At 38.3% G+C, this 27,935-nt stretch overlaps 1 protein-coding gene and 1 long non-coding RNA gene across 2 annotated transcripts in view; one reads left to right on the top strand and one right to left on the bottom strand.

The window, feature by feature from the left end:
- Positions 1-27,935, bottom strand: part of suclg1 (succinate-CoA ligase GDP/ADP-forming subunit alph) — a 70,351-nt gene that overhangs the window by 6,005 nt on the left and 36,411 nt on the right. The window contains exon 8 of the mRNA XM_062032954.1: positions 17,990-18,178. Within this exon, the coding sequence (XP_061888938.1) occupies positions 17,990-18,178 (189 nt within the window). The remainder of the gene's footprint in view (positions 1-17,989; positions 18,179-27,935) is intronic.
- Positions 233-830, top strand: LOC133639382 (uncharacterized). Its single transcript, XR_009823782.1, has 3 exons — positions 233-366; positions 570-644; positions 733-830. It is a non-coding gene; the product is annotated as an uncharacterized LOC133639382 (long non-coding RNA).

Here is a 27,935-nt window from a genome sequence, read left to right as displayed (position 1 = left end):
AATCGCATGGCAACCGCCTCAAACTAATTTTGTGCCGCCCCCAACCAGAGTGATTGATATCGCTCAACACAGTTTAAAACTCTGGCTGTGTTGATTGAGTGATTGATGTCCCTCTGTGGCAGCTACGTATTTTAACTGCAGTTGCAGCGTTGCGCCACTATAGAGGCGCTATATCGACAGCAGTGCACCGGAAAGACCTGAAGCAACTACCGAAGAAGAAACAGATGGAATGGTGTTTTTCCCGCTACTTGGTGCGTAACGTTGACCGCCGTAACAAGTGGATTTCTGCCATACATAGTATGATACGGAGGGATCACTGGACTCCTACAGAACACTCCAGACTGTGCTGTGAACATTTTGTCTCTGGTAAGTGAACACCGCTAGTAGTGTTAGCTTCCTTTCTAACTTTTTCTGACTAATTATAATACATGGATTGATTTTTTTCTATTTATTAGAAGTTTGCATAGGATCAGGTAGGGTTTCATGATTGACTGGTACAAGCTCGACTAAAAGAAAGCATACAAGCATGTCGTGTTGATTTAAAAAAGAGTAACGTTTCTGTTTTTTAGCGTTGCAGATATGGCAGGCAAAATCAGCCTTGACTTTAAAAAGCGATCTGGCGAGGAGGAAAGTCAAGAGTCCAGGTGAAACAGAGCAGAGAAATGAATGTAACAGGCAGTTAAAATGTAATCATTCATGGTGGTGACAACATGTAGACATTTTTGTCCACAGAGCTGCTTCAAAATCATCTATGAGTGTCTCAAGCAAAAGTGTCCCCACCACACAAGCTATGAGCCCATCATTCTCTTATGCAAGCGCTTAGGCCACAGGTGTCAAACTCAAGGCCCGGGGGCCAGATCTGGCCCGGCACATCATTTTATCTGGCCCGCAAACACCTGGAAATATGTGTCAATAAAGTACTTCATATTTTCTCACTAAATGTAATAGATTTTTTTTCATTTTGACAGAAAAAATATATGCACTGCTTGAAATTGCATGCCTTTTAAACTTTAATAGTATCCATTATTGCAACAAATAATAGAATATATTGTCATACTTTCCAAAAAATTGTCTAACTAAAAATAAATACTTAAATATCTGCTTGACTTATGATTTTACAGCAAACTACCCATCAAATTGATAAAAATGACACATTTAACGGTGTTCTTTACAGCATATTACTGTAAATTGAAAAAAAAACTAAAAAAAATGTGTTAAAATTCTGGCGCATGGTCAGGATTGTACCACCTCTGCCTCAATTTGAACCAGGATAATCCCTGTATTTCAACAGACTCTCACTCCGTACCTGCCGTCAAAACTCTAAAGACTGACTGCACAGTTCCTGTCTTCACAATAAAAGCGCTGCTTCATCCTGCCTGCGCTAACAAAATAAGAGTCTCAGAAAGCTGGTGTGCACAAGCTAGCAAGCTATGGAGTTTGACGCCAATGTATTACTTGTAAAGTGTATAAAAAGGAGTATGGAAGCTGGACAAATAAGATGCCAAAAAGCAACCACTTTCATTGGTATTGGACAGAAAGGAGGACTTTTTTCTTCCTCCATTAGAAAATGTGGACGTTATCATCACTACTGTGTGATTCCAATCAATGCAAGTCATCAGAATCAGGTAATACACCAGCTTACATTCTTGCCTTCATGAAAGAGAGCAATGTGTTAAACATGCTTGTATTATCATTAAACACATTTAACTTGTTAACAAAAATGTATCTTGCACAAATAAATATAAATTATATATATATAAATGAGGTAGATCCCTTCCACTTGGTCAATTGAAAAGTAGCTTGCCTACAGAAAAAGTGCGGGCACCCCTGTTATAAGCGCTTTTGTGTATGACCTATTTTGAGCGGCGCATTGTTCTACTAGCTTGACATAGGCTGGGGAACTGCTCTCTTGCCTTGGAGTTGGTCAACTTTAATTCTAGATCAGACCGGAGCAAAATACAGCCACTTTCAATTAGGGATGTCCGATAAAGGCTTTTTTGCCGATATTCCGATATTGTCCAACTCTTAATTACCGATACCGATATCAACCGATACCGATATATACAGTCGTAGAATTAACACATTATTATGCCTAATTTGGACAACCAGGTATGGTGAAGATAAGGTACTTTTTAAAAAAATTAATAAAATAAGATAAATAAATTAAAAACATTTACTTGAATAAAAAAGAAAGTAAAACAATAAAAAAACAGTTACATAGAAACTAGTAATTAATGAAAATGACTAAAATTAACTGTTAAAGGTTAGTACTATTAGCGGACCAGCAGCACAATCATGTGTGCTTACGGACTGTATCCCTTGCAGACTGTATTGATATATATGTATATATAATGTAGGAACCAGAATATAAATAACAGAAAGAAATAACCCTTTTGTGTGAATGAGTGTGAATGAGTGTAAATGGGGGAGGGAGGTTTTTTGGGTTGGTGCACTAATTGTAAGTGTATCTTGTGTTTTTTATGTTGATTTAATTAAACAAAAAACAAAACAAAACAAAAAAACCCCGATTCCGATAATAAAAAAACAGATACCGTAATTTCCGATATTACATTTTAAAGCATTTATCGGCCAAAAATATCGGCAGGATGATATTATCGGACATCTCTACTTTCAATGTTTCCAAATATTTTATTTTGTAACATTTAACATGGAAACTATCTGCAATTAAGATGTGCATTGCTGTTTTCAAATTATATTATGGAATTGCACTTTTTTTAATGCATTATAAATATTAAATAAACAAAAAAAATCAAATAAATACAAGTCCACTTACAGCGATGCCAATGGGAGCTCCACTATTTCGCCCATAAAACCCAATAAATATCCATTCAAAAGTCACCAACAATACTTCATTTACATTTTGTGATTTGAACATTAACCAAGTATTAGTGACTAACGCAGACTAGCTATTTATAGTGGCGCCGTGATCACTTCCGTGTGTCCGTATGTTTAAATCATCAAGGGGTTTGCTGCTTCCTCGCTCCCTGTAAGTTTATTCTAGATTATAAATCCTGCATCTCACCTGGACAGATGAAGTCTGAGTAGGTATTCCGACCAGTTGGTACACTTTGACAGCCAATTTAGACCCGGTAATGGCGAGAACGACACGAAAATACGTTTGGTTCCACCCCCCTTTTCTTTGTGAGGATTATGAGTCATTCTTCACCTAAATAAGAATATATGAACATCCTAGCAGTCTGTATCCTGATGACAGCCGACCGTGTACAGTAAGTGATGTTTTAATATGTTTGTTGGCTTTCATAAAGTCTGCAGTGAGTAATAATCAGTGATGAAGAAAAAAAAACGCAAACGTTGTGATGCCTTTTTGAAACAAATGCTTAAAATTATCAAAATACCTAAATATGAAATGTTTTTATAATTGTGCCCGTTACTACAGTACATATATACTTAAATCTTGGGCTGGAGGGATAAAACGACATCAATATACAGTATATCGTGATAGACATGTCATCAATATCAATATGAATTACATTCAATAAAATGTTCATTTAATATAATTTTCTGGTCGGAAGAAAACGGAAAGAAAAAAGCAAGGTTGGTTGAATGAACAAAGTTGCTCGCGGTCTGCTAAGGCTGCAAAACAGAAAATGGCCAGTGAGCAATGAGACATGCTAAACAGCCAATTGTGTAACAGTATCAAATATCAAGTTTGGTTGAGTCATCTCACTGTCTTGGTGTTGCTCCTCTGCATGGAGTGAGAAGAGAAACTAAAGATGAGTGCTAAAGAGAGCCAAGAAATTGTGGATGAAACAGGAAAAGTCACCAAGACAGAATGGCAGTTATTTTTTTAAAAATTTTTTAAACGCATATTTTCATATTAGGGTCCATATTTTAGCTCACATTCACTTTTCAACCCACGTCCGTTCCAAACAGATACAAAAGTTAGGTACCAGAGTGCAGGACTGTACAACTAAAATAAATAACAGAATATAACAAATAAGCTAGTTTAAAAATGAATTTGGTCTGATAATATTTAAATAATAATTACTGCATACCATACATTAATTTCCATACTAAATAAGAATAACAGACCAAATTAAATGTTACACGTAACTTCCTGGCAGTAAACCAGCAAGAAATTGTTCTTCTCAGGTTTCTCTGTTGACGTTGTCACACTTTGCATTTATTGTGTTACACTTTATTATGCATTTCTTACAAATTCCTTAATTTTGAACCTTAATCTAAAGAGTTATTGTTAAGTGTTTGTGATTTTACAATTTTGTTTACATTGATTGAGTGTTCTCCACGCTTGTGTTGACATTTTCTTTTCTTTCTGCCTTGATACTGCCGGGATTACAAAACACAAAAGCAGTGAAGTTGTCACGTTGTGTAAATGGTAAATAAAAACAGACTACCGGTACAATGATTTGCAAATCCTTTTCAATTTATATTCAATTGAATAGACTGCAAAGACAAGATATTTAACGTTTGAACTGGAAAACTTTATTTTTTGCAAATATTAGCTCATTTAGAATTTGATGCCTGCAAAATGTTTCAAAAAAGCTGGCACAAGTGGCAAAAAAGACTGAGAAAGTTGAGGAATGCTCATCAAACACTTATAAACACAGGTGAACAGGCTAATTGGGAACAGGTGGGTGCCATGATTGGGTATAAAAGCAGCTTCCATGAAATGCTCTGTCATTCACAAACAAGGATGGGGCGAGGGTCACCACTTTGTAAAACAAATGAGAGAGCAAATTGTCCAATAGTTGAAGAACAACATTTCTCAACCAGCTATTGCAAGGGATATTCAGGGATTTCACCATCTACGCTCCGTAATATCATCAAAAGGTTCAAAGAATCTGGAGAAATCACTGCATGTAACATTGCATGCCCGTGACCTTCGATCCCTCGGGTAGTACTGCATCAAAAAGCGACATCAGTGTGTAAAGGATATCACCACATGGGCTCAGGAACACTTCAGAAAACCACTATCAGTAACTACAGTTAGTTGCTACATCTAAGAGCAAGATAAAACTCTACTATGCAAAGCCAAAGCCATTTATCAACAACACCCAGAAACGCCACCAACTTTGCCTGGCCCGACCTCATCTAAGATGGACTGATGCAAAGTGGAAAATTGTTCTGTGGTCTGATGAGTCCACATTTCAAATTGTTTTTGGAAACTGTGGATGTCGTGTGCTCTGGACCAAAGAGGAAAAAAAACATCCGGTAGGGTTTCCCGCAGCGCTATGTTGTTAAGGCGGCCGCCTTAACAACAAAGAGCCACCGCCTAAACTAATGTCTTAACAAGCTGGTACGCTTTGTACTGCCTCTGTCAGTACGTCTCTGCAGCACCCAGCATTGTCTCACCCACAGAACCATCTGATTGGTTACACGCAGAGCAGTAACAACCAATCAGCAGTGCGTATTCAGAGCGCATGGAGTCAGTGCTCCTGCAGTGTGGTGAGCAGAAAGGTGTTTAGCAGGTAAGCATAAGGCAGCGGACTCTCCCCAAAATATAATAAACACCTCCCAGTCAACTACTAGTAACATCACTATGAGCCCGTTGACATTCTAGAAACATAAGCAGCAGCTCAGCTCAATCCTTGAGGTGAAGGCTAATTAGCTTTTAGCGTAACGTTAGCTCACTGTGCGGTGTGTGTGCGTGTGTTACGAACAGCAAAGCCCTGTCTGTCTGAGAGAAACAGAAGCATTATTAACCTACAATCAGAGCCCGCCCAAGGCATAAGCGTACTAAGCGCTTGCTTAGGGCCCCGCGGCCACCAGGGGCCCCCCAAAAGCAATTAACAAAAAATTATTATTTTTTGCATGTACGAGTCTGAGTCAGACTCGTACATGGCAGTGATTAGTATTAATAACAAAGTCGGCCATCAGATTTCTTACAGCGATGTCATAAATGACTTTGCCTCCAGAAAAGCCAGGAAGCACAGGTTTTAAGGAGTGGGTGGAGTGGTGTGGGTGGTGAAGAACAGAGGAACAAAACTGTGATGTGATGGTCAAATGTATGAATTAAGGACCTTAATTTAAGGTAGTTTATTTTGATTTTTTCCCCAAACATTTTTTGCACATCGTTATGTACATTTACATAGTTTTAATATGTAGTAACTTTATATTTGTTTATAAACCGTTGTTACCTTGTTTCTGGTAACTCTGTTCATTAATATTATTTAAGTATTTGCTTGGTATTTAATTTAATTATGTTGTTTTTTATACAATTGAATTTGTTCCTTTTTATATATATTTAAGTGATTTTATTGTTGCACTTTATTGTTTTCTTGCACTACGAATTATTTTTGCACATTGCTGTTTCAGGTTTTTGTTACCTACAATAATAAAGTGAATCAGAATCAGCTTTATTGTCCAGTTATGTTTAACACACATGGAATTTAACTTCAGTAGACTGTGCTCTCTTTGTACAAAGTAAACATTAAATATGAACAATTAACTAAAAATATAAACTAGTAATTAAAGACTAATATGTATAAGACTGATGAGACAAGATGACACTTTTACTGTAAATACAAAGCTTTATCACTTGGACTGTTCAACCCCAGACCACTCTTGTAGCTGAATGTTTTCTACATTTTAAGTTTAGGAACCATATGTGGCACTCTGGACATCATTCGTTCATTCATTGGTATTATGTATGTTCTTAACTGGGCCAACCCCACATCTTTATAAATGACATGTCATTTGCAAAGACATGCCAGGCTGACAATAGGATAATGTAAACAACACTGCCAGAGCCGCAATGAGTTTATAGTAGGTGTGTGAATGATCAACAATCAATATTATTGGCAGAAATAGAGGGCCCCAAAATCAAATTTTGCTCAGGGCCCCATGGAGGCTTGGGCCGGCACTGCCTACAATTAACAACTAAGTTATTTCACTTTACCTTTTTCTGTGTTGATTGAGCTGTGTTGAAGCAGCAAAAAACGACATTATGTTAAATGAAGAGTTTCCTGAAGCTGTCTCTGATAGTTGATATAATAATGTAACTGCATCATAAAGCCTACATGAACTCCATGGTGTTCAGGGATGAATAGTCTCTCCTATTGCTATTGTACTACAAACCCTGTTTCCATATGAGTTGGGAAATTATGTTAGATGTAAATAGAAACGGAATACAATGATTTGCAAATCCTTTTCAACCCATATTCAGTTGAATATGCTACAAAGACAGCATATTTGATGTTCAAACTGATAAACTTTTTTTTTTTGCAAATAATCATTAACTTTAGAATTTGATGCCAGCAACATGTGACAAAGAAGTTGGGAAAGGTGGCAATAAATACTGATAAAGTTGAGGAATGCTCGTCAAACACTTATTTGGAACATCTCACAGGTGAACAGGCAAATTGGGAACAGGTGGGTGCCATGATTGGGTATAAAAGTAGATTCCATGAAATGCTCAGTCATTCACAAACAAGGATGGGGCGAGGGTCACCACTTTGTCAACAAATGCGTGAGCAAATTGTTGAACAGTTTAAGAAAAACCTTTCTCAACCAGTTATTGCAAGGAATTTAGGGATTTCACCATCTAGGGTTCAGAGAATCTGGAGAAATCCCTGCACGTAAGCAGCTAAGCCCGTGACCTTCGATCCCTCAGGCTGTACGGCATCAACAAGCGACATCAGTGTGTAAAGGATATCCCCACATGGGCTCAGGAACACTTCAGAAACCCACTGTCAGTAACTACAGTTGGTCGCTACATCTGTAAGTGCAAATTAAAACTCTCCTATGCAAGGCGAAAACCATTTATCAACAACACCCAGAAACACAGTCGGCTTCGCTGGGCCTTAGCTCATCTAAGATGGACTGATACAAAGTGGAAAAGTGTTCTGTGGTCTGACGAGTCCACATTTCAAATTGTTTTTGGAAACTGTGGACGTTGTGTCCTCCGGACCAAAGAGGAAAAGAACCACCCGGATTGTTTTAGGCGCAAAGTTGAAAAGCCAGCATCTGTGATTGTATGGGGGTGTATTAGTGCCCAAGACATGGGTAGCTTACACATCTGTGAAGGCGCCATTAATGCTGAAAGGTACATACAGGTTTTGGAGCAACATATGTTGCCATCCAAGCAACGTTAACATGGACGCCCCTGCTTATTTCAGCAAGACAATGCCAAGCCACGTGTTACATCAACGTGGCTTCATAGTAAAGGAGTGCGGGTACTAGACTGGCCTGCCTGTAGTCCAGACCTGTCTCCCATTGAAAATGTGTGGCGCATTATGAAGCCTAAAATACCACAACGGAGACCCCCGGACTGTTGAACAACTTAAGCTGTACATCAAGCAAGAATGGGAAATAATTCCACCTGAGAAGCGTAAAAAATGTGTCTCCTCAGTTCCCAAACGTTTACTGAGTGTTGTTAAAAGGAAAGGCCATGTAACACAGTGGTGAACATGCCCTTTCCCAACTACTTTGGCACGTGTTGCAGCCATGAAATTCTAAGTTAATTATTATTTGCAATAAAAAAATAAAGTTTATGAGTTTGAACATCAAATATCTTGTCTTTGTAGTGCATTCAATTGAATATGGGTTGAAAAGGATTTGCAAATCATTGTATTCCATTTATATTTACATCTAACACAATTTCCCAACTCATATGGAAACTGGGTTTGTACATCATAATCTTAATTTAATAGTTACATTAATCATTAGTAGTGTAGCAGCCTAGTTTTGAATGGCAGGGTCCCTGCTATCACATCTTGATAAAAATATAACATTTACATAATAAAAATCAACTACAGGCTTCCCAAATGCCGTAATAAATTAAGCATGATGAGTTGAGCATGTCAGCATGTGGCCCCACTAACTCTTTTTTTCCAAACGCTTATTGCAAATACTTACTTACAGTAAGTCATTAATTTGAGTTAGTATGTCATTATTTTGACTTCGTAAATTCCATCCATTTTCTACCGCTTGTCCCTTTTGGGGTCGCTGGAGCCTATCTCAGCTGCATTCGGGCGGAAGGCGGGGTACACCCTGGACAAGTCGCCATCTCGACTTCGTAAATTACTAAGTCAAAATATTGACTTACTAAGTCATAATAATGACGTACTTAGTATCTCAGGTAACTAGGACTGTTTTGTGTTTTGTTTTTACTTTAGGGAAAAAATATCGAGATATACAGTATATCGTATATTGCCATTCAGCATACGGAGCGGAAAACACAACCAAAAATTGTAGGCTTCTTCACGCGACGAAGTCGGCCTACTTCACCACAGTCTGTGGTCTATTGCCCCCCCACGCTGTGGTGGCAGCGATGAGATGGAGACGTGATGGTGGCAACAGGCCAAATTACACTGTTCCTTTCACCCACCCACCCCCTTCCCGTCCGTCCGCCTGTCCCGGGCGACGCGCTCCCTCCCCCTGGAGAGACACCACCTTACCTAACACATTTTCTGGGTGAAACACTGCATCCGGACAACACATCCCATTACTACTTACAACAAAAATAATCTGAGTGCTCTCAACACTGGTTATCAAGCCATAAAACACGGAGGCAACCTTAAGCAATTTTTACTTCATTTTTAATTTTTTTTATAAAAGATACTGGTATATACAGTGTGTCTGTATTCTGACTAAAATCATTGCGCTATCAGTTGTTGTCCATATTGCCCAGCCCTACATACATACATACACACCGGCCCCCAGACATTTTTTTTTCTCTCAATGTGGCCCCCCCCTGGCAAAATAATTGCCCATGTCTGTTCTAGATTTTAAATCATGCTTCTCACCTGGATGGTAGAACGGTGTGGCCATAAACCAAGAAAAAGTCCCATTTTACATCTAACTTAGCAAGAAAGACATGAAAAAAACGCTCGTTTGCACCCACCTTTTTTTTTTTAAACCGTTTGTGAGAATTCTGATTATTTTTTCATCCAAACGGGAAGATATAAACATCCCGTCAGTCTGGGCATCCGAGTGAGAGCAGACATTGTAGAGTAGGTGAGTGTTTTATATTTGTTGTCTCTCATGATTAGTAATGTTGTTGTTTAAGGAAAAGCAAAATTAGCATAATACGTAAATATTATATGTTATTATGAATGTGCCTGTTATGACATTAATTGCATATATTTTTATAGTTTGTATATAAAACATTCATGGATGTTTTTGGTTGTTTTTTAGAGCGGTTTATAGGCGGAATAGAGCAAACCTCATTAGCTCCATCATTAGCTGACTTTTGCTAGTGTTTATTTACAATTTAAGATTATATAAAAGAAAACCATTAGGTGTGCTTGTCTTAATTAAGGGTTGTGAATGATAGGCAAAATTATCCCCCAAAAAGTGCAGTTTCCCATTAAGGCCTTATTCCAATGCGCGAGTGTGTGCATACAAGTTCCAGATATTTGGTAAACAAAGTCAAAAAGCTGGTAATTACTCTTGCATACGAGTTAAGTCGTCTGGTGAGCAGAAGTTTCCCTGATATCGCCTTCCTGCCCCAGAGGCGAGACTAATTCCAGCGGCTATCACGTCGACTATTGCATATTTGTGTTACATTCAAACGATGCCATCCGCAAACAGCTAGGGAAATTAAAATTGCATAAATTAGCTCATTTGGAAATGCTGTTTAAGTGGCTGCAGGAATTTATTTAAAAATTAAAAAATAAAAATAAAAATTGCATGAGGGACATGGACAACTTTCATCAGTCCTTGATGAAAGTCATGTACATATTTCTCAATTAGATTGGAAACGTGGACTGTATGTGGGGGATTGCCCGAGTAAATTACTTTTAGATCTCAATGTGTGAAACTGCAAACGCTTCCTTTGTATCATAACTACCGCACAAATACACCCCATGGGGTGTCCTGATTCTTTCACAACTATTTGTTTGTGTAAGCTTCTTCTACTTTGGAACTGCTGCACACACCATTTTTCAATAAACACATCCCGACAGTTTCATTAACATGGTGCCGCTGTTATTAAACCACTGAGTCGGACACCATAAGTTGGCCTGAAAAACACTCGCAGGCTCGAGATCGACACATACTGTATAGTTGTTTTAGGGCTGATACTGGTACCGACTATTCGTAGTCAAGATATTGGGAGCTGATATTAATTTTCAGTGAAAGTTCTTCAAACATAAATAGTATACGTCAGTAAACCGCCGGACATGGCTTTAAGTTGTTTTTTAACATTATTTTTTAGGAAACGTCAGACCAGTAGCGACAAGGGTTGTCCTGATACCAATATTTTGGTACCGGTACCAAAATGTATTTCGATACTTTTCTAAATAAAGGCGACCACAAAAAATTTCATTAGCTTTATTTTAACAAAAAATCTTAGGGTACATTAAACATTTGATTGTTATTGCAATCAAAGAACAATTTAGTCATTTAATAAAATAATGAACATACTAGACAACTTGTCTTTTAGTAGTAAGTAAACAGACAAAGGCTCCTAATTAGCCTGCTGATGTATGCAGTAACATATTGTGTCATTTATCATTCTATTATTTTGTCAACATTATGAGGGACAAACTGTAAACATTTATTTTTAATCTACTTGTTCATTTACTGTTAATATCTGATTATTTTCTGTTTTAACATGTTCTATCTACACTTCTGTTAAAATGTAATAATCACTTATTCTTCTGTTGTTTAATACTTAACATTAGTTTTGGATGATACCACACATTTAGGTATCAATCCGATACCAAGTAGTTACAGGATCATACATTGGTCATATTCAAAGTCCTCATAAACATAATGTAAATTTTGTAAAGAGGCAAAAAGATTTTGTGACGATAAAAAATATCAATGTAATCATAGTAGTATCAACTAGATACACTCTTGTACTTGATATCATTACAGTGGATGTTAGGTGTATGGCATTTGTTTATATTCAGGGGGGCTTGCTTGCTGTTAGCGGTGAGCTATTGTATCCTCCTACGGTGTGTAGTGAAGCATGTTTAGCTATTCCTCGTCCTGCAGTGATAATGATACTTGTAAGAAACTAACTTTATCCGTCGCCATGTAGGCAATTATTAGTAATTTAGAAGTAGCTAAAACACTGCCGACTGCGGATGTATATTCGCCGCTATCTAGCCATCTTAAAGCTTCTTGAGGGCGTTCCAGTGTTATAATTTCAGCTTTATCTTTACTTTTTAGACCAAAATGCGTACATTCTCCCTTTTCTGTCTACACACTGTGTCTGCTTGTAAGTACTCCGTGTGTGTGCGCGCTGCCGAACATGCTCCCCTGCTCGTAAAACCAACAATGACACAACGTGACGACGCGCCGTCACAGGTACTTTTCAACCAGAGTATAGTACCGTTTTTGATTCATTAGTACCGTCATACCAGGCCCGAGCTCATCTAAGATGAACTGATGCAAAGTGGAAAAGTGTTCTGTGAGTCCACATTTCAAATTGTTTTTGGAAACTGTGGACGTCGTGACCAAAGAGGAAAAGAACCATCCGGACTGTTATAGGCGCAAAGTTGAAAAGCCAGCATCTGTGATGGTATGGGGGTGTATTAGTGCCCAAGACATGGGAAACTTACACATCTGTGAAGGCACCATTAATGCTGAAAGGTACATACAGCGTTTGGAGCAACATATGTTGCCATCCAAGCAATGTTATCATGGACACCCCTGCTTATTTCAGCAAGACAATGCCAAGCCATGTGTTACACAATCGTGGCTTCGTAGTAAAAGAGTGCGGATACTAGACTGGCCTGCCTGTAGTCCAGACCTGTCTCCCATTAAAAAAGGTGTGGCACAATATGAAGCCTAAAATACAACAACGGAAACCCTGGACTGTTGAACAATTTAAGCTGTACATCAAGCAAGAATGGGAAATAATTCCACTTCAAAAATGTGTCTCTTCAGTTCCCAGACGTTTACTGAGTGTTGTTAAAAGTAAAGGCCATGTAACACAGTGGTAAAAATGCCCCCGAGAACTTTTTTGCAATGCGTTGCTGCCATTCAATTCAAAGTTAATGATTATTTGCCAAAAAAAATTGAGTTTCTCAGTTGGAACATGAAATATCTTGTCTTTGCAGTCTATTCAATTGAATATAAGTTGAAAAGTATTTGCAAATCATTGTATTCGGTTTTTATTTACCATTTACACAACGTGCCAACTTCACTGGTTTTGGGTTTTGTATATATGGCAGTATGAGGTCAAATTCCTCACTCCTGTTGTTGCATGGTAAAAGAATCGCTGTTTGGCCCTTGGACCGTTGGAACTTTGGCCCTTGGACGCCAAACGTTTGTTGCGAGAGAATGGTAGCATTGCCCTGCTACAGGGGCTCAACACCCCAAAAGTATTGTGTAACCTGCATGCGACCAGTTCTATTCCAGCAGTCTTCTAAGAGATTAAAACAGACGTATGAACACGACGGGTGGCAAATTGAGCGCCCGCATTGCGTGTTTTTCATCATTACACCCAATGATTATGAATTAAACTTGGGAGGTGGGGGAAAAAAGCGCATGGGTAAATCAATATCAGCATGCAGTCGAGCCAGCAGCGGTAATGAAAGTATAAGATGACGAATGAGTGTAATACATGCATTCCACTTTTTATACATCTTTTTAACGCTTCTCTTGAGATGTAGTGAAATAAAGACGCACTGGCCTTAACTCATCTTCTGCCAACGTGCATGTATTAAATTGTCCCCGTCTTTACAATACATTGAGAGTTTAATCTCATACATTTTGACCCAAGCAAATTTAAACAGCATCATATGGTGCCATTAAAGGGCAACTGCAATTTTTTGGGGGGAATTTTGCTTATCATTCACAGTCCTTAAGTAAGATAAGAACACATTTTTCTTTTTGTTTAATGCATTCTAAGTCGTAAAATATGGCAAGTAGGAGGAGGCTAACAATACAGCTAATTGGAGTACTCTATAGCGTCCATAAAGCCCCCTAAAAACAACAACAATACTCCATTTACAGGGGTGTAAGCAGCCTTTAAGGACAAAAAGAGGAAAATGTCTATCGGCATAAAGTGCTGCCATGCAAACCCCGAAAAAATATGTTGAAAATCAAGACTACAATCCCTCCATTTACCAACACTATAATTTATCTTTAGATTTATTCTCATTTACCAACTTTTTGACACATGTCCCATGTAATGTTTTGTTTTCTTTAGTAAATCATTTACTAGCATAATTAACATTGAAGTTGTAACATTCTATAACATGCATGCAAGAAACTCAGAAATTGTTTCCCACTTGGAAACGCTATCCTGTAGCCACGCCCACTCGGGTAATATACTTCCGGTATTGTGACCTGCGTTTACAATACCTCACATCCAAAATATACAGTACCTTCTCGTTGGCTACTAATAAATACTACAACTGGTTTGAAACTAACATAGTTCGGATTGTAATCATCCAAAAACGATTAACAGTACGGAGTGGACAGCCACCAATGTTGTGACTCGGAGAGCGAAGGGAGTAAGGTAGCTAGTTGGTTAGCTAACTAGCGAGCTTGTTTCGGTGCTCCTGATCGTCTCCCCACCTTGCGACTCGGTGCGGCGTTCAGGCATGAGGAACAGCGAGGGCCTGCGGCTGAGGAGAGTGTTAAACTTTGTTTAGATTGTATTTTTGTTGAGATTTCATTTTAAAAAAACACTGTAGTGATATTTTGACGCCTAAATTAATGTTTAAAATAGCAGATGTCAGTGTTTTCGGAGTTAAAAATGCACTTTATTAATATTTCTGAACGTTATTTTGTTATTTAAGTATTGCGTTTGTGTGATTTTTATCTCAAAGGGTTCTTTATTTTTGTTGGTTTACTGTTTTATTTTACTCTATCCTGTCAGGCTTCCGTAGTTTCCTGTATCTTCTGTAGCTCCTCCCCTTCCTCCCCACTGTGCTACTTGTCATCCTGAGGTGAGTTGTGTTGAAATTGCTGTCGTGCTGCGTGTCGTTTTTTTTAACAAAAACGGTTTATTTTTGTAATCCTTGCCCTATATTGTTTACTTTTATGTACCCTTAAGATATCAAGTGTTGAGTCTTTTTGCATCTTATATTGAGTCAATGCTGTATAGTGACAAAATGTTGTGTATTTCATAAAAATGTTGAAACTTGACTTGCAATGCTGAGGAAGCAGAGCGGTACAAAGAGTCACAGAGAGGGAGTTTGTGATTTTGACTTCATTTTCAGTATAAAACCTCCTGTAAAGAATTCCATTGTGTGATCGACACAACTTCTGATCTGCATATTAACCAAATATTAGCCATATTGTTATTATAAGCGCTGACGCAGACCAACTATTTTTAGTGGCGCCGTGATCACATGCTATATGAGCCGGTGAGCTGCTGCATCGCCTCGGAGTTGGTGAAAGTTAATTCTAGATTATAAAGCATGCCTCTCACTTGGATAGTAGAAGGTTGTGGACATAAACCGAGAAGTTGGTTGACTCTGACATCCTACATAAACTCAGTAATGTCGAGAAAGACATGAAAACAAGCTCGTTTGCATCTTCTTTTTTTTTTTTTACCTGCGTGAGGATTATAATGAATTCTTCTAAATGGGAAGATATAAACATCCCAGTGGAAGCAGACATTGTACAGAAAATTATGTGCAGATCGATATCACGATACCAGATCTTTATGCTCCAACATTTGAGAAAATATGTATCAATAACAGGAACTCAACGTAAAGTAACTAAATGATTGAAATTTTGTGTCAATGAAATGAGATTGGTAAGACCCACTATTTCTACGGCCTGGGGTGTGTAATGTAATTCAGTCCGTCATTTGTTTATTTATGAAAATTCCTGGCAATTAAAATGAATGACTCAATATTTTAAAGGGGTAAATGTATGTATACTATCTGGAGACACGACATACAAAGCTGAATATAAATAATATAACGCATTCAGTGCAAAATTTTATTAGTTGTGCCTTGTGATTTACATATCGTTTGAAGACAATTCCCCAAGAGCAGCAACAATTGAAATACACTCTTTTTTAAATTTTACCACACACACATAATTGCACAAAGTATCGCTATCGGATCAGTATCACCGATTCCAGCCTGAATTTTACTCTGTATCGGATCGGTAAGACAATCAGTGGTATAGCGCATCATTAATGTTTGTAGTTTGTATATCTTGTTCAGCACTTAGCAATACTGCTACACGATGCCACATCTGGATCTGTTTAGCACACAGCTTCTAAAACTTGTATTTCATCCTCTGTATATTCAGGCTCAAAAAATATAAGTTTCAGTATTGTCATTTGTATTAAAGTAGTCTTTGTTGTCTCTAATGAAGTCTGCCAGGATTTGTAGTGTTGTTGTTGAATGGAAAAGCGAATGTTGTGATGCGTCTGTAAAATTAATACACCACCGTATGCTTAAAAAAAAGAGCAAAATACGTAAATACTGTTATTATGGATGTTTCTGTTACTACATTATACATTTACAGCGTTTATATAAAACATACATGGAGGCTTTTGGATGTTTTTTAGAATTGCTAGAGTTTATTTACGATTTATAATGCATAAAAAAAGAAAACACGTGTCTTCTTGTCTCATATATGGATTGTAAATAGGGTTGTACGGTATACCGGTACTAGTATAGTATCGCAGTACTAATGAATCAAAAACGGTACTATACTCTGTTTGAAAAGTACCGGTTCGCAATATTTTCTTTTTTACAGGCATGACGGCGAGTCATCACGTCGTGACATTGCTGGTTTTACGAGCAGAGGAGCATGTTCGGCAGCGCGCACACACGGAGTACTTACAAACAAACACATTGTGTAGACAGAAAAGGGAGAACGGACGCATTCTGGTCCAAAAAGTAAAGATAAAGGTGAAGTTATAACACTGAAACTCCCTCAGGAAGAGGTGCTTTAAAACATGGCTAGCTAGCTAGCAGCTAGCGTCCATCCGCAGTCGGCAGTGTTTTAGCTACTTCTAAATCACTAATTCTGGCCTCAATGGTGACAAATAAGTACGTTTCTTACAAGTATCATCCCTGCAGGACGAGGAATAGCTAAACATGCTTCACTACACACCGTAGGAGGATACAATAGCTTACCAGCGTCACTGCTAACAAAAGATAGCGCTTCTGAATGTAAACAAATGCTATGGGTGGATCTACACCTGACATCCACTGTAATGATACCAAGTACAAGAGTGTATCTAGTTGATCCTACTATGATTACATCAATATTTTTTATCGTCACAAAATCTTTTTTCTTTTTAAATTTATATTCATGTTTATAAAAACTCAGGAAATACGTCCCTGGACACATGAGGACTTTGAATATGACCAATGTATGATCCTGTAACTACTTGGTATAGGATTGATACCTACATCCAAAACTAATGTAAAGTATCAAACAAGAGAAGAATAAGTGATTATTACATTTTAACAGAAGTGTAAATAGAACATGTTGAAACAGAAAATAATCTGATATTAACAGTAAATGAGCAAGTGAATTAATAATCCATTTTTACAGCTTGTCCCTCATAATGTTGACAAAATAATAGGTAGATAAATGACAATATGTTACTGCATACGTCAGCCGACTAATTAGGAGTCTTTGATTGTTTACTTACTACTAAAATATAAGTTGTCTAGTATGTTCACTATTTTATTTAAGGACAACATTGTTCTTAGATTGCAATAAGAAACATATGTTTCATGTACCGTACATTTGTTTGTTAAAATAAAGCTCATAATGCCATTTTTTGTGGTCCCCTTCATTTAGAAAAGTATCGAAATACATTTTGGTACTGGTACAACTCAAATTGTATATGATAGACAACATTTAGAAAAATCTCATTTTGGTTACTACAAGATATGTTTTGATCCAACTGCATCATATTGGTGTCATTAAGTTAATTTTGTTTTACCAGTGAAATATGTAATTTTTGTGAGTGTAAACTTGTTTTCTTAGATGCATTTTAAATTGCTTTCCAGGAAAATATCTGAATTTGAAGACAAGAAGTATGTCTCCCTGCACACCAGATTGTTCAACTATTTTGTTGTTTTTTCCAAGTTCGACTTACCTTGAACATAGTGCTGCCGAGCTGGGCAGGGGACATGCTGACGACCACTCTGGCTGACTGCAGAGCTGCAATTTTCTCTTTGGCGCCTCCTTTTCCTCCGGCAATGATGGCACCTGCGTGACCCATCCTTCGCCCGGGAGGTGCAGTTAGCCCCGCGATGAAGGACACCACAGGCTTAGCGTTAGCACCCTGGGGAAAAAAATGGTGAAAAAAAAAAAAAAAAAGGAGGTTTAGATTAAATAAAAGGGAAATTATCTCATTTGAGGGTAGTTAGCAAAGCAACCAAATGGCTATGTGGTAGGCAGGACATAAATAAATAAAGGGAAAAGAGGGGTGAGGGGATGCATAAATCAGGGCAGTTTTTTTTCTGCACCTGTATTTTATTCATTCATTAGAAATTAAACAACCCATGTCCTCCCATTACAGAGTCCTGATGATAAGAGGCTTATCTCAGCAGCCGTCTGCGTCTCAGCCCCGCAATATTAAAACAAAGGGTCAATCAAGCAGTTTAATTGCATGGGTTGGTGGATGACCAGATAGGTCTGCCATCTCATATCATCTCTTTTCTGAGATGGCAATTAGTCATGCGGCCGCTGATTAGCTCGGTGATGGATGTGCTGTTCAGTTCGGATCATTTCCAAGGTGAAGAGTGCGAATATTTCATTTCAAGTCAAAACACTGTAACAAGGATAAAAAGGTTATTGAGGGTGCACATACGAAAAGTACTCACACCCCTTTATATGTTTCATGGCAGCCATTTGCTCAAATCAAAATCAGTCTCATTAATGTAGACTCCGCACCCCATCTTGACAAAAAACAAAAACAAATGTAGAACTTTTTGAAATAAAAAAAAAAAATTAAAAAATGAAATATCACAAGTATTTTGACCCTTTGCTCAGTATTGAGTATTTGCACCCTTTTGAGCTCGTAAAGCCAAGAGTCTTTTTTGGAATGAGTTTTCCACACCTCCCCTTCTGTCAGGTCGGACGGTGAACGTCAGTGGAAGGCCATTTTCAGCTCTCTCCAGAAATGCTCAAGTGGGTTTAGGTCAGGACTCTGACTGGGCCAGTCAAGAATGGTGACAGTTGTTCTAAAGCCAGACCTTTGTTATTTTAGCTCTTATTTTAGGTCATTGTTTTGTTGGAAGATAGGTCCTGGGCACTGTGGAAGAGGTTTTCTTTTAGGATGTCTCTGTACTTGGCAGCATTCATCTTTCCTTCAATTGCACGGGTCGTCCTGTCCCTGCAGCTGAAAAACAAAGCATGATGCTGCCACCATGTTTCAATGTTGGGTTTGTATTGGTTGGGTGATGAGCAGTGACAGGTTTTATCCACACATACCGCTTAGAATGAACGCCAAAAACCTAAATCTTGGTCTCATCAGAATAGAGAATCGTATTTCTCATAGTCTGAGAGTGTCTTAGTGTGTTTTTTGGCAAATTCTATGTGGGCTTTCATATGTCTTGCATTGAGGAGAGGCTGACTGGTGGAGGGCTGCAGTGATAGTTGACTTTGTGGAACTATGTCACATCTCCGGAACTCAGCCACACTGATCTTTGGGTTCTTCTTTACTTCTCCCCCGATTGCTCAGTATAGAAAGAGTTGCGGTCATCCAAAAACTTCTTCCATTTAAGGATTATGGAGGCCACGTGTGCCCAGAGGTATCGATTAGGGAATTGTTAACAAGACTGTCAAATGATTCCCATGGATCGAAACCCGGTGAGCCCGTTCTCAACAAAAATCGGTTTTCGATTCTCATCCCTACTTGTTATACATATACCGTAATTTCCGGACTATAAGCCGCACCTGACTATAAGCAGCACCAGCTAAATTTAGGGGAGAATACAGATTGCTCCATATATAAGCCGCACCCGACTATAAGCCGCAGGGTTTTGATGTGTAATTACCGTAGTATATAGGGGTTCCTGCTACCACGGAGGGGATTGTCGGGACAGAGATGACTGTTTGGGAATGCAAAGCGTCCCATTTATTAACAATAAATCTTTCAATCAAACTTTCACATCTTTGACATGGCGAACAGCATTCGTGCAGAGTACAAATAATACAACGGTGCAAAGTAATACAAAGTGCTCGCCTGTACGTTATCAAAATAACCAGCCTACCGGTATATGAAAAGTCAGTCTTTAATCATTGTGTCATCGTCTTCCTCCTGCGTACTAAAACCACCGAAATCCTCTTCGTCGGTGTCGGAGAAGAACAGGCCGTAAATAAGCCGCACCCTTGTATAAGCCGCAGCGACCAGAACGAGGGGAAAAAGTAGCGGCTTATAGTCCGGAAATTACGGTATATAGATAATAACTGATAACATGTAGTCAAAGGGAGAAGGTATTTATTTGCACTTTCTCATGAACTGCATTATTTATTTCATGTTGGAAATGTGAGGAATGTTAACAAACAGGGGTGCACAAACAAAACATCGACTCACATCCAAATTCTTATTCATCCTGATACTAAATCGATCCATAATTTTCAAAAATCAATTAAAAAAAATTTACAGAATTTCTAGGCGCAGTCAGGGTGTTGAGGGGATCTGGTTTGGTGGCTGCAGGATTAGGTCTGTGCTTTTTGCAGATGATGAGGTCCTGGTGGCTTCATCTGGCCAGGATCTTCAGCTCTCACTGGATCGGTTCGCAGCAGAGTGTGAAGCCACTGGGATGAGAATCAGCACCTCCAAGTCCAAGTCCATGGTTCTCGCCCGGAAAAGGGTGGAGTGCCATCTCCGGGTTGGGGAGGAGACTCTGCCCCATGTGGGGGAGTTCAAGTACCTCGGAGTCTTGTTCACGAGTGAGGGAAGAGTGGATCGTGAGATCGACAGGCGGATCGGTGCGGCGTCTTCACTAATGCGGATGCTGTATCGATCCGTTGTGGTGAAGCAAAGCCCTCAATTTACCTGTCGATCTACGTTCCCATCCTCACCTATGGTCATGAGCTTTGGGTTATGACCGAAAGGACAAGATCACAGGTACAAGGGGCCCAAATGAGTTTCCTCCGCCGGGTGGTGGGGCTCTCCCTTAGAGATAGGCTGGGAATCTCTGTCATTCGTGAGGAGCTCAAAGTAAAGCCGCTGCTCCTCCACATGGAGAGGAGCTAGATGAGGTGGTTCGGGCATCTGGTCAGGATGCCACCCGAACGCCTCCCTAGGGAGGTGTTTAGGGCACGTCCGACCGGTAGGAGGCCACGGGGAAGACCCAGGACACGTTGGGAATACTATGTCTCCCAGATGGCCTGGGAAAGCCTCGGGATCCCCCGGGAGGAGCTGGACGATGTGGCTGTGGAGAGGGAAGTCTGGGCTTCTCTGCATAGGCTGCTGCCCCCGCCTCGGATAAGTGAAAGAAGATGGATATATATATATATATATATATATATATATATATATATATATATATATATATATATATATATATATATATATATATATATTATATTTATATATATATAAATTATTTTATCAATAAGAATACATTTAAAAAAATGTTTGTAGGCCATCTCCACGCAACCAGGAGGAGCTGTTCTAACCTGTAACCTGTTTTGAAAAAGTTTCATTAGAATTATCATGCCAAAAAACATCAAGAATGCTGTTGAAGTCCGTAGCTTTCTGGAAATGTGGCCCCTGAAACAATTGTGTTGAATATCCTTCCCTTAGAAGTACCATTGTAAATAAAAGTACTACCATTTCAAGCAAAGCTAAAAACCTGCATATACTTACAACGAAGACGCATATCATTTTAGGAGATGGTAAAGAATGTCCGGATAGACAACAAAATAGTACTTACAATTGTTCTAGTAGAAAGAAGAAGCAGCAAATAGATTTGGTTCTCCAGTCTAATCACGTTCAGAATAAACAAGACAGTGAATTGAGTCCCAGGTGTTTCTTATATGAAACAAGTTTAATTACTCTATTAATCCTTGCATCCCTGGACACCAACAGATAATACTTTCAGACCAAAGGGGCATAGACATATTCCCTTTACTCTTTACTCTTTTGTCTGATGCTGTCGGCAGTTCCGATACTTCCATCATGAAACCTATAAGGTGATTCCCTGGGAGCGGGATATTCAATAAAAATGATTACAAAGAGAGGCTACGAGCAGAAGTAAGAGCTGATGACACTGACATGGTTGCATCGGCATTAGAGGCCTGGCATTTATCTTGCTCAACCGCATTACTATGCAGTGTTGTTTCTACCGAATTACAAAAGGGTTTATGTCAGCTTGCGCGTAGACAAGCTGGGGCTAAAAGTCATGAGGCTGAAATGGGAGGAAAATAAATTTCACTAAACCTTCACGCAAGCTTATGTGCAAGATATTCAAGCAAATTATCATACGCTTCTCCCGTGTAAGACCCATTTCTGGATCTAGCCAAACACCAGCAACGCTTGGCAGACCTTTGATACAAGTGACTTTTAATACCGTATTATGTTGGCAAGCACGGCACAAATTGACACCCACTGAACCTTGAAATATGCACAGCATCATAAAGTCTGACAGGAAAACCAAGGCTGTTTTCATGGAATTCCTACGATTGCGGTATCCACAGATTAACTAAGATATTCTCATTAAAGAATAATACAAATGATTATGGTAAATGGGTTATACTTGTATGGTGCTTTTCTACCTTCAAAACGCTTTGACACTATTTCCACATCCACACGCTGATGGCGGGAGCTGCCATGCAAGGCCCTAACCAGGGTGAAGTGCCTTGCTCAAGGACACAATGGACGTGACCAGGATGGCGGTGATCGGACCAGGAACCCTCAGGTTGCATATTACACAATATTACTGAATACGTCTAAATACTACAGAGAATGAAATTAAACATTATGTCCCTGATGTACTAAAACGTTTACGTATATCAAAACGTGCAAATTTGATAGCGCACACAAAGCCGATCTGTGTCTCTTAAAGAGGAACTGCTTTTTTTTTTTTTTTAAATTTGATTGTTTATCATTCACAATCCTTATCTAAAACAGAGAACACATATTTTTAAAATACGGCACACTGCAAAAACTGAAATCTAAGTAAGATTAAATATCTCAAATAAGGGTGATAGTTGCTTATTTTCTGTCTAATAAGATCATTCTTCTCACTAAGCAGATTTTATGTTAGTGTTTTACTTGTTTTAAGGGTTTTGGTCCTAAATTATTTCAGTAAGATACTACAGCTTGTCACTGAGATTTTATGACCTATATTGAGTAAAACATGATTGAAAATAGAATATCAACTGTTGCAAAGCTGTGTCATCAACATTTACAAGTATAAAACTACTTTTTTAAAGTAATAATTTCTTATTTCAAGCATGAAAAAAAAAATCATGATTTTGACACAATTGTGTCCCATTATTAAAACAGATGACATCCAAATGGACTTTGCTGTTGTTTTATTTTCAATGAAACAATAGAAAATATATACTCATATAGTACAGTAGACTTACAGTTAATATTTAAACATTTAAAATGTGACATTTCAAACTATTTTGAACAGAAATAGTTCATGCACATTCAGATAAATTCTTCAAAATTACAATAAGAAAAAATTTGGCCGGGGGCACGCACTTGGCGCAATGATGTCATGTTGTCGATGGAAAAATGCATCTTTAGACCATATGATTTGCCTGAGCGGCTGGTATTGCCATTAAGAAAAAATAAAATAGTTTTTAGTATAAGTTTGCTGGTTTCAAGAAATGTAATGCCGAGCGCATATCATTATGTCAAGATAATGGAACTAGCATTTACTTAATTTAAGAATATTTTTCAACATATTGAGCAAAAAGGTCTTTTTTTTCTACCAAGAAAAGTGCACTTGTTATTAGTGAGATTATACTTATTTTAAGGTATTTTTGGGGTCATTGAGGTTAGCTAATTTTGCTGGTTTTGGAAAGTCTTGACAAGCCGAATTTTCTTGTTCTATTGGCAGATCATTTTGCTTAGTTCAAATAAAATACCCCTAGTTTTTGTATTGTTTTTCTCTTGTTTTTGAACACTGACTTTTTGCAGTGCAAGTACAAGGTGGATAAAAATGCAGCTAATGGGAGGACACTATTCCGCCCATAAAGCCCTCTAAAAAAAAACATCTAAACACCACCAACAATACTCCATTCAAATCTTTTGACCTGAATATTAACAACAATGTTATTATAAGCGCTAACGCAGACAAACTGTTTTTAGCGGCGCCGTGAACATAGAAAGCTAACTAGCTTATGCTGCTATATTGACATCGTGAGCTGCTGCATCTCCTTGGACTTGGTGAAAGTCAATTCACAATTATAAATTCTGCCTCTGACCCGGGTAGCGGAAGGTTCTGGCCATAAACCGAGAAGTTGGTCAACTTTGACATCCAATGTCCAGCAAAATATGTTTTCTTGCGTCTACCACCGCATAGTGGTGTACTAAATGTAGGTTTTATTGTCTAGATCAGGGGTATCAAACTCATCTTAGATCAGGGGTCACATGAAGGAAAATATTTTCCCACGTGAACCGGACTAGTAAAATCATGGCATACTAACTTAAAAATTCGGCAACTTCATATATATATATAAAATTATATATATATACTGTATATATATATATTATTTTTTTACTTTGGCCTAAAATGGAACAAGCATATTCTCATGTACAGGACAAGCCAAAATGTTGGACACACGTTCTCATTTCAATGAGTTTTCTTTATTTTCATGATTATTTACATTGCAGATTGTCACGGAAGGCATCAAAACTATGACACCTGTGAAGTGAAAACCCTTTCAGGTGACTAACTCTTAAAGCTCATTGAGAGAATGCCAAGAGTGTGCAAAGCAGTAATCAGGGCAAAGGGTGGCTATTTTGAAGAAACTAGAATACAAAATATGTTTTCAGTTATTTCACCTTTTTTTGTTAAGTACATAACTCCACATGTGTTCATTCCTAGTTTAAATGTATTCAGTGACATTCTACAATGAGAAGGTGTGTCCAAACTTTTGGCCTGTACTGTACATATTACAAATAAAACTCTTGACAAAACACTTCAAGTTAGATGAAAATTTTGAGGAAAAAATTGGTACAGCAGCAAAAACACCACAAAGAACAAACTGAACTTCGACAAAGCCATTAAAATGTAAGTCAGTCTATCTCAGATTGAACAAAATACAAAATAAATACATACTTCTATGTATCGAATACTAATACTAATGTATTAATCCTGTGTGAACTCAACAAACCCTACAAACTGAGGTAGAAACTAATCAATTGAGTTATTCCCTGCCTTGTAGGCATCACTGAGTATTGATAAAAGAATACAAGCTTTGCAATGCATGAACAATTTCAACAAACCAAAGGTATATCACACACTGTTTACTTTCTTTACATTTCCACACAAGACAATAGTTTTTATACAAGTATATCGAGGTGCAGTGTCTCATGCTGCATTTTAAGTGGGGTTGCCAATTTTTACTCCTAAAAACTGGCATTTTTAAGCTTTCACAAGTGCATCAATATCAGGCGTCACATCTTGAGCGGCAGACAATTTCAGGATGTTATCCAAGGGGTTGAGTGTGAGCCTTGAGGGTTGCTTTGTTTTATTGATGCTCATTGTAGAGAAAAGTTGCAAACATGTCTGGTTTCCCATTCACTTCCGTGAATAAATAGAAGAATGATCATTTTTCAGGGAACAATTTGTTTACTTTTTTCTTTTTTGACAAAGACATTTTGTGGAAATGAGGATGCCAAATCACGCTGTGTTCGAAGCAGAAGACATAAAATAGTAGGTTTTACGTTGTGTCAAGGGGGAGGAGCCACAGCCCCGCTTTACAGTGTACCTCTTGCTTGCTCGGCCTTGTATGGACCCGACTAACAAAATTGCTATTGCAACATTCAGTTGACATGTTGAGAACAGCAGTCTCTGTCTCAGATCTGGCCCGCGAGCCGCTTGTTTGACATTCCTGGTCTAGAACCTTCCTTTTAGTATTTCATAGAAAATAAGGTACATGTTATAGTTGTGAGCTGCATGTTCCACAACATAAATGATAATAATGATAAATGGGTTATACTTGTATAGCGCTTTTCTACCTTCAAGGTACTCAAAGCGCTTTGACAGTATTTCCACATTCACACACTGATGGCGGGAGCTGCCATGCAAGGCGCTAACCAGCAGCCATCATGAGCAAGGGTGAAGTGTCTTGCCCAAGGACACAACAGACGTGACTAGGATGGTAGAAGGTGGGGATTGAACCCCAGTAACCAGCAACCCTCCGATTGCTGGCACGGCCACTCTACCAACTTCGCCACGCCGTCCCCAGTAAAACATTACATGGATGTGCAGTAAATGACTGTCTCCATAGTTTACACACAAACTTCATTTAAAAAGGGCGGTGTACCACTTTGACTCGTTATCACTTGCGCACGCAGTCCAAGTAGATCATACGCAGCTTACCAAATAATTTAAAGTTAAAGTACCAATGATTGTCACACACACTAGGTGTGGTGAAATTTGTCCTCTGCATTTGACCCATCCCCTTGATCAACCCCTGGTAGGTGAGGGGAGCAGTGGGCAGCAGCGGTGCCACGCCCGGGAATTATTTTTGGTGATTTAACCCCCAATTCCAACACTTGATGCTGAGTGCAAAGCAGGGAGGTAATGGGTCCCATTTTTATAGTCTTTGGTATGACTCGGCCGGGGTTTGAACTCACAATCTACCGACCTCAGGGCGGACACTCTAACCACTAGGCCACTGAGTAGGTTAATAATAATTCACATTTTACAGTTTGAACACGTTATTTAGCAACAGCAACATGAAGTCAGTAGAATACTGCAAGTCAGGGGTGTCCAAACGTTTCCCACTGAGGGCTGCACACTAAAAAAATCTAGGCATGCGGGGGCCATTGAGATATTTTCCCGGGGACCTACAAGGGTCTCAGTAATATATACTGTATATATATATATATATATTTTTTTTTTTTCCCATTCTACACTTAAATATCTATATCAACTTTAGGCTTATGTGCTTTCATAAAGTGTTTTGTTGTATGCCTTTTTTGTCAAAACCCTGTTTTTTATGGCATAAACACACAATATGCAATACCCTCCCCCCCAAAATAAATAATAATTGAAAAGTTTAATATTTTACATGAATTAATTGGAGCTTTAAATAGGTCAATATTTTAGAATAAAACATATTAATGCATTATTGTTTTTTGAGCAATGACAGTTCTTAAAATATAGAAGTCCCACTAAAATGCTTCATACATACTTTGTAGATCAACTTCAGATCTATTTGTCAGTTATATGTGTTTTTTATTTTTTCATGGTTGTTTTTGTTGTTAATTGTATGCCTTTTTGTCAAATAACACATGTTTTTGTATGGCAAACACAGAAAATGCAATATTTTCCCCAAAAAAATATTTCGAAGTGGAATATTTGATATTAATTGGAGCCTAGGATAGGTCAATAATTGACAGCAACATTGATTTCGATTCATTATTGTTTTTTGAGCAATGACAGCTTTGCGTTATTAAAATCCACAGTGCAACTTTTCTCATTACACTTCACCTGTTTGCTCTTTTATTAGATAGATAGATAAATAGATAGATAGATAGTACTTTATTGATTCCTTCAGGAGAGTTCCCTCAAGAAAATTTTAATTCTAATTCCAGCAGCATTGCCATTGTATATATTTTTATTAATAGTATTTTTAGAACGTGCTGCAGTCCGTGTCGACAAGCTTCTTCTTTTTTTCTATATTCTTGTTATGGGACATTCATCCTCCGCCGTTGCCATTTCTAATATAAAGTAGTGTAAAGTTTTAACTTATATCTGCCAGTAGACTCGCTATGAAAGCGCTAAAACATACTGGTGTAGTGAGTTTACATTATTCACCCAAAGAACTTTAGTTATTAGAGAGTTCCACTCAGACGGTTTATCACGGGACACATTTCGGGCGTTGTTGCACTAGAGAGC

The sequence above is a fragment of the Entelurus aequoreus genome, linkage group LG22, assembly GCF_033978785.1.
Source record: "Entelurus aequoreus isolate RoL-2023_Sb linkage group LG22, RoL_Eaeq_v1.1, whole genome shotgun sequence".
Classification (NCBI taxonomy): Eukaryota; Metazoa; Chordata; class Actinopteri; order Syngnathiformes; family Syngnathidae; genus Entelurus; species Entelurus aequoreus.
This window is presented reverse-complemented; position numbering and strand designations above follow the sequence as displayed.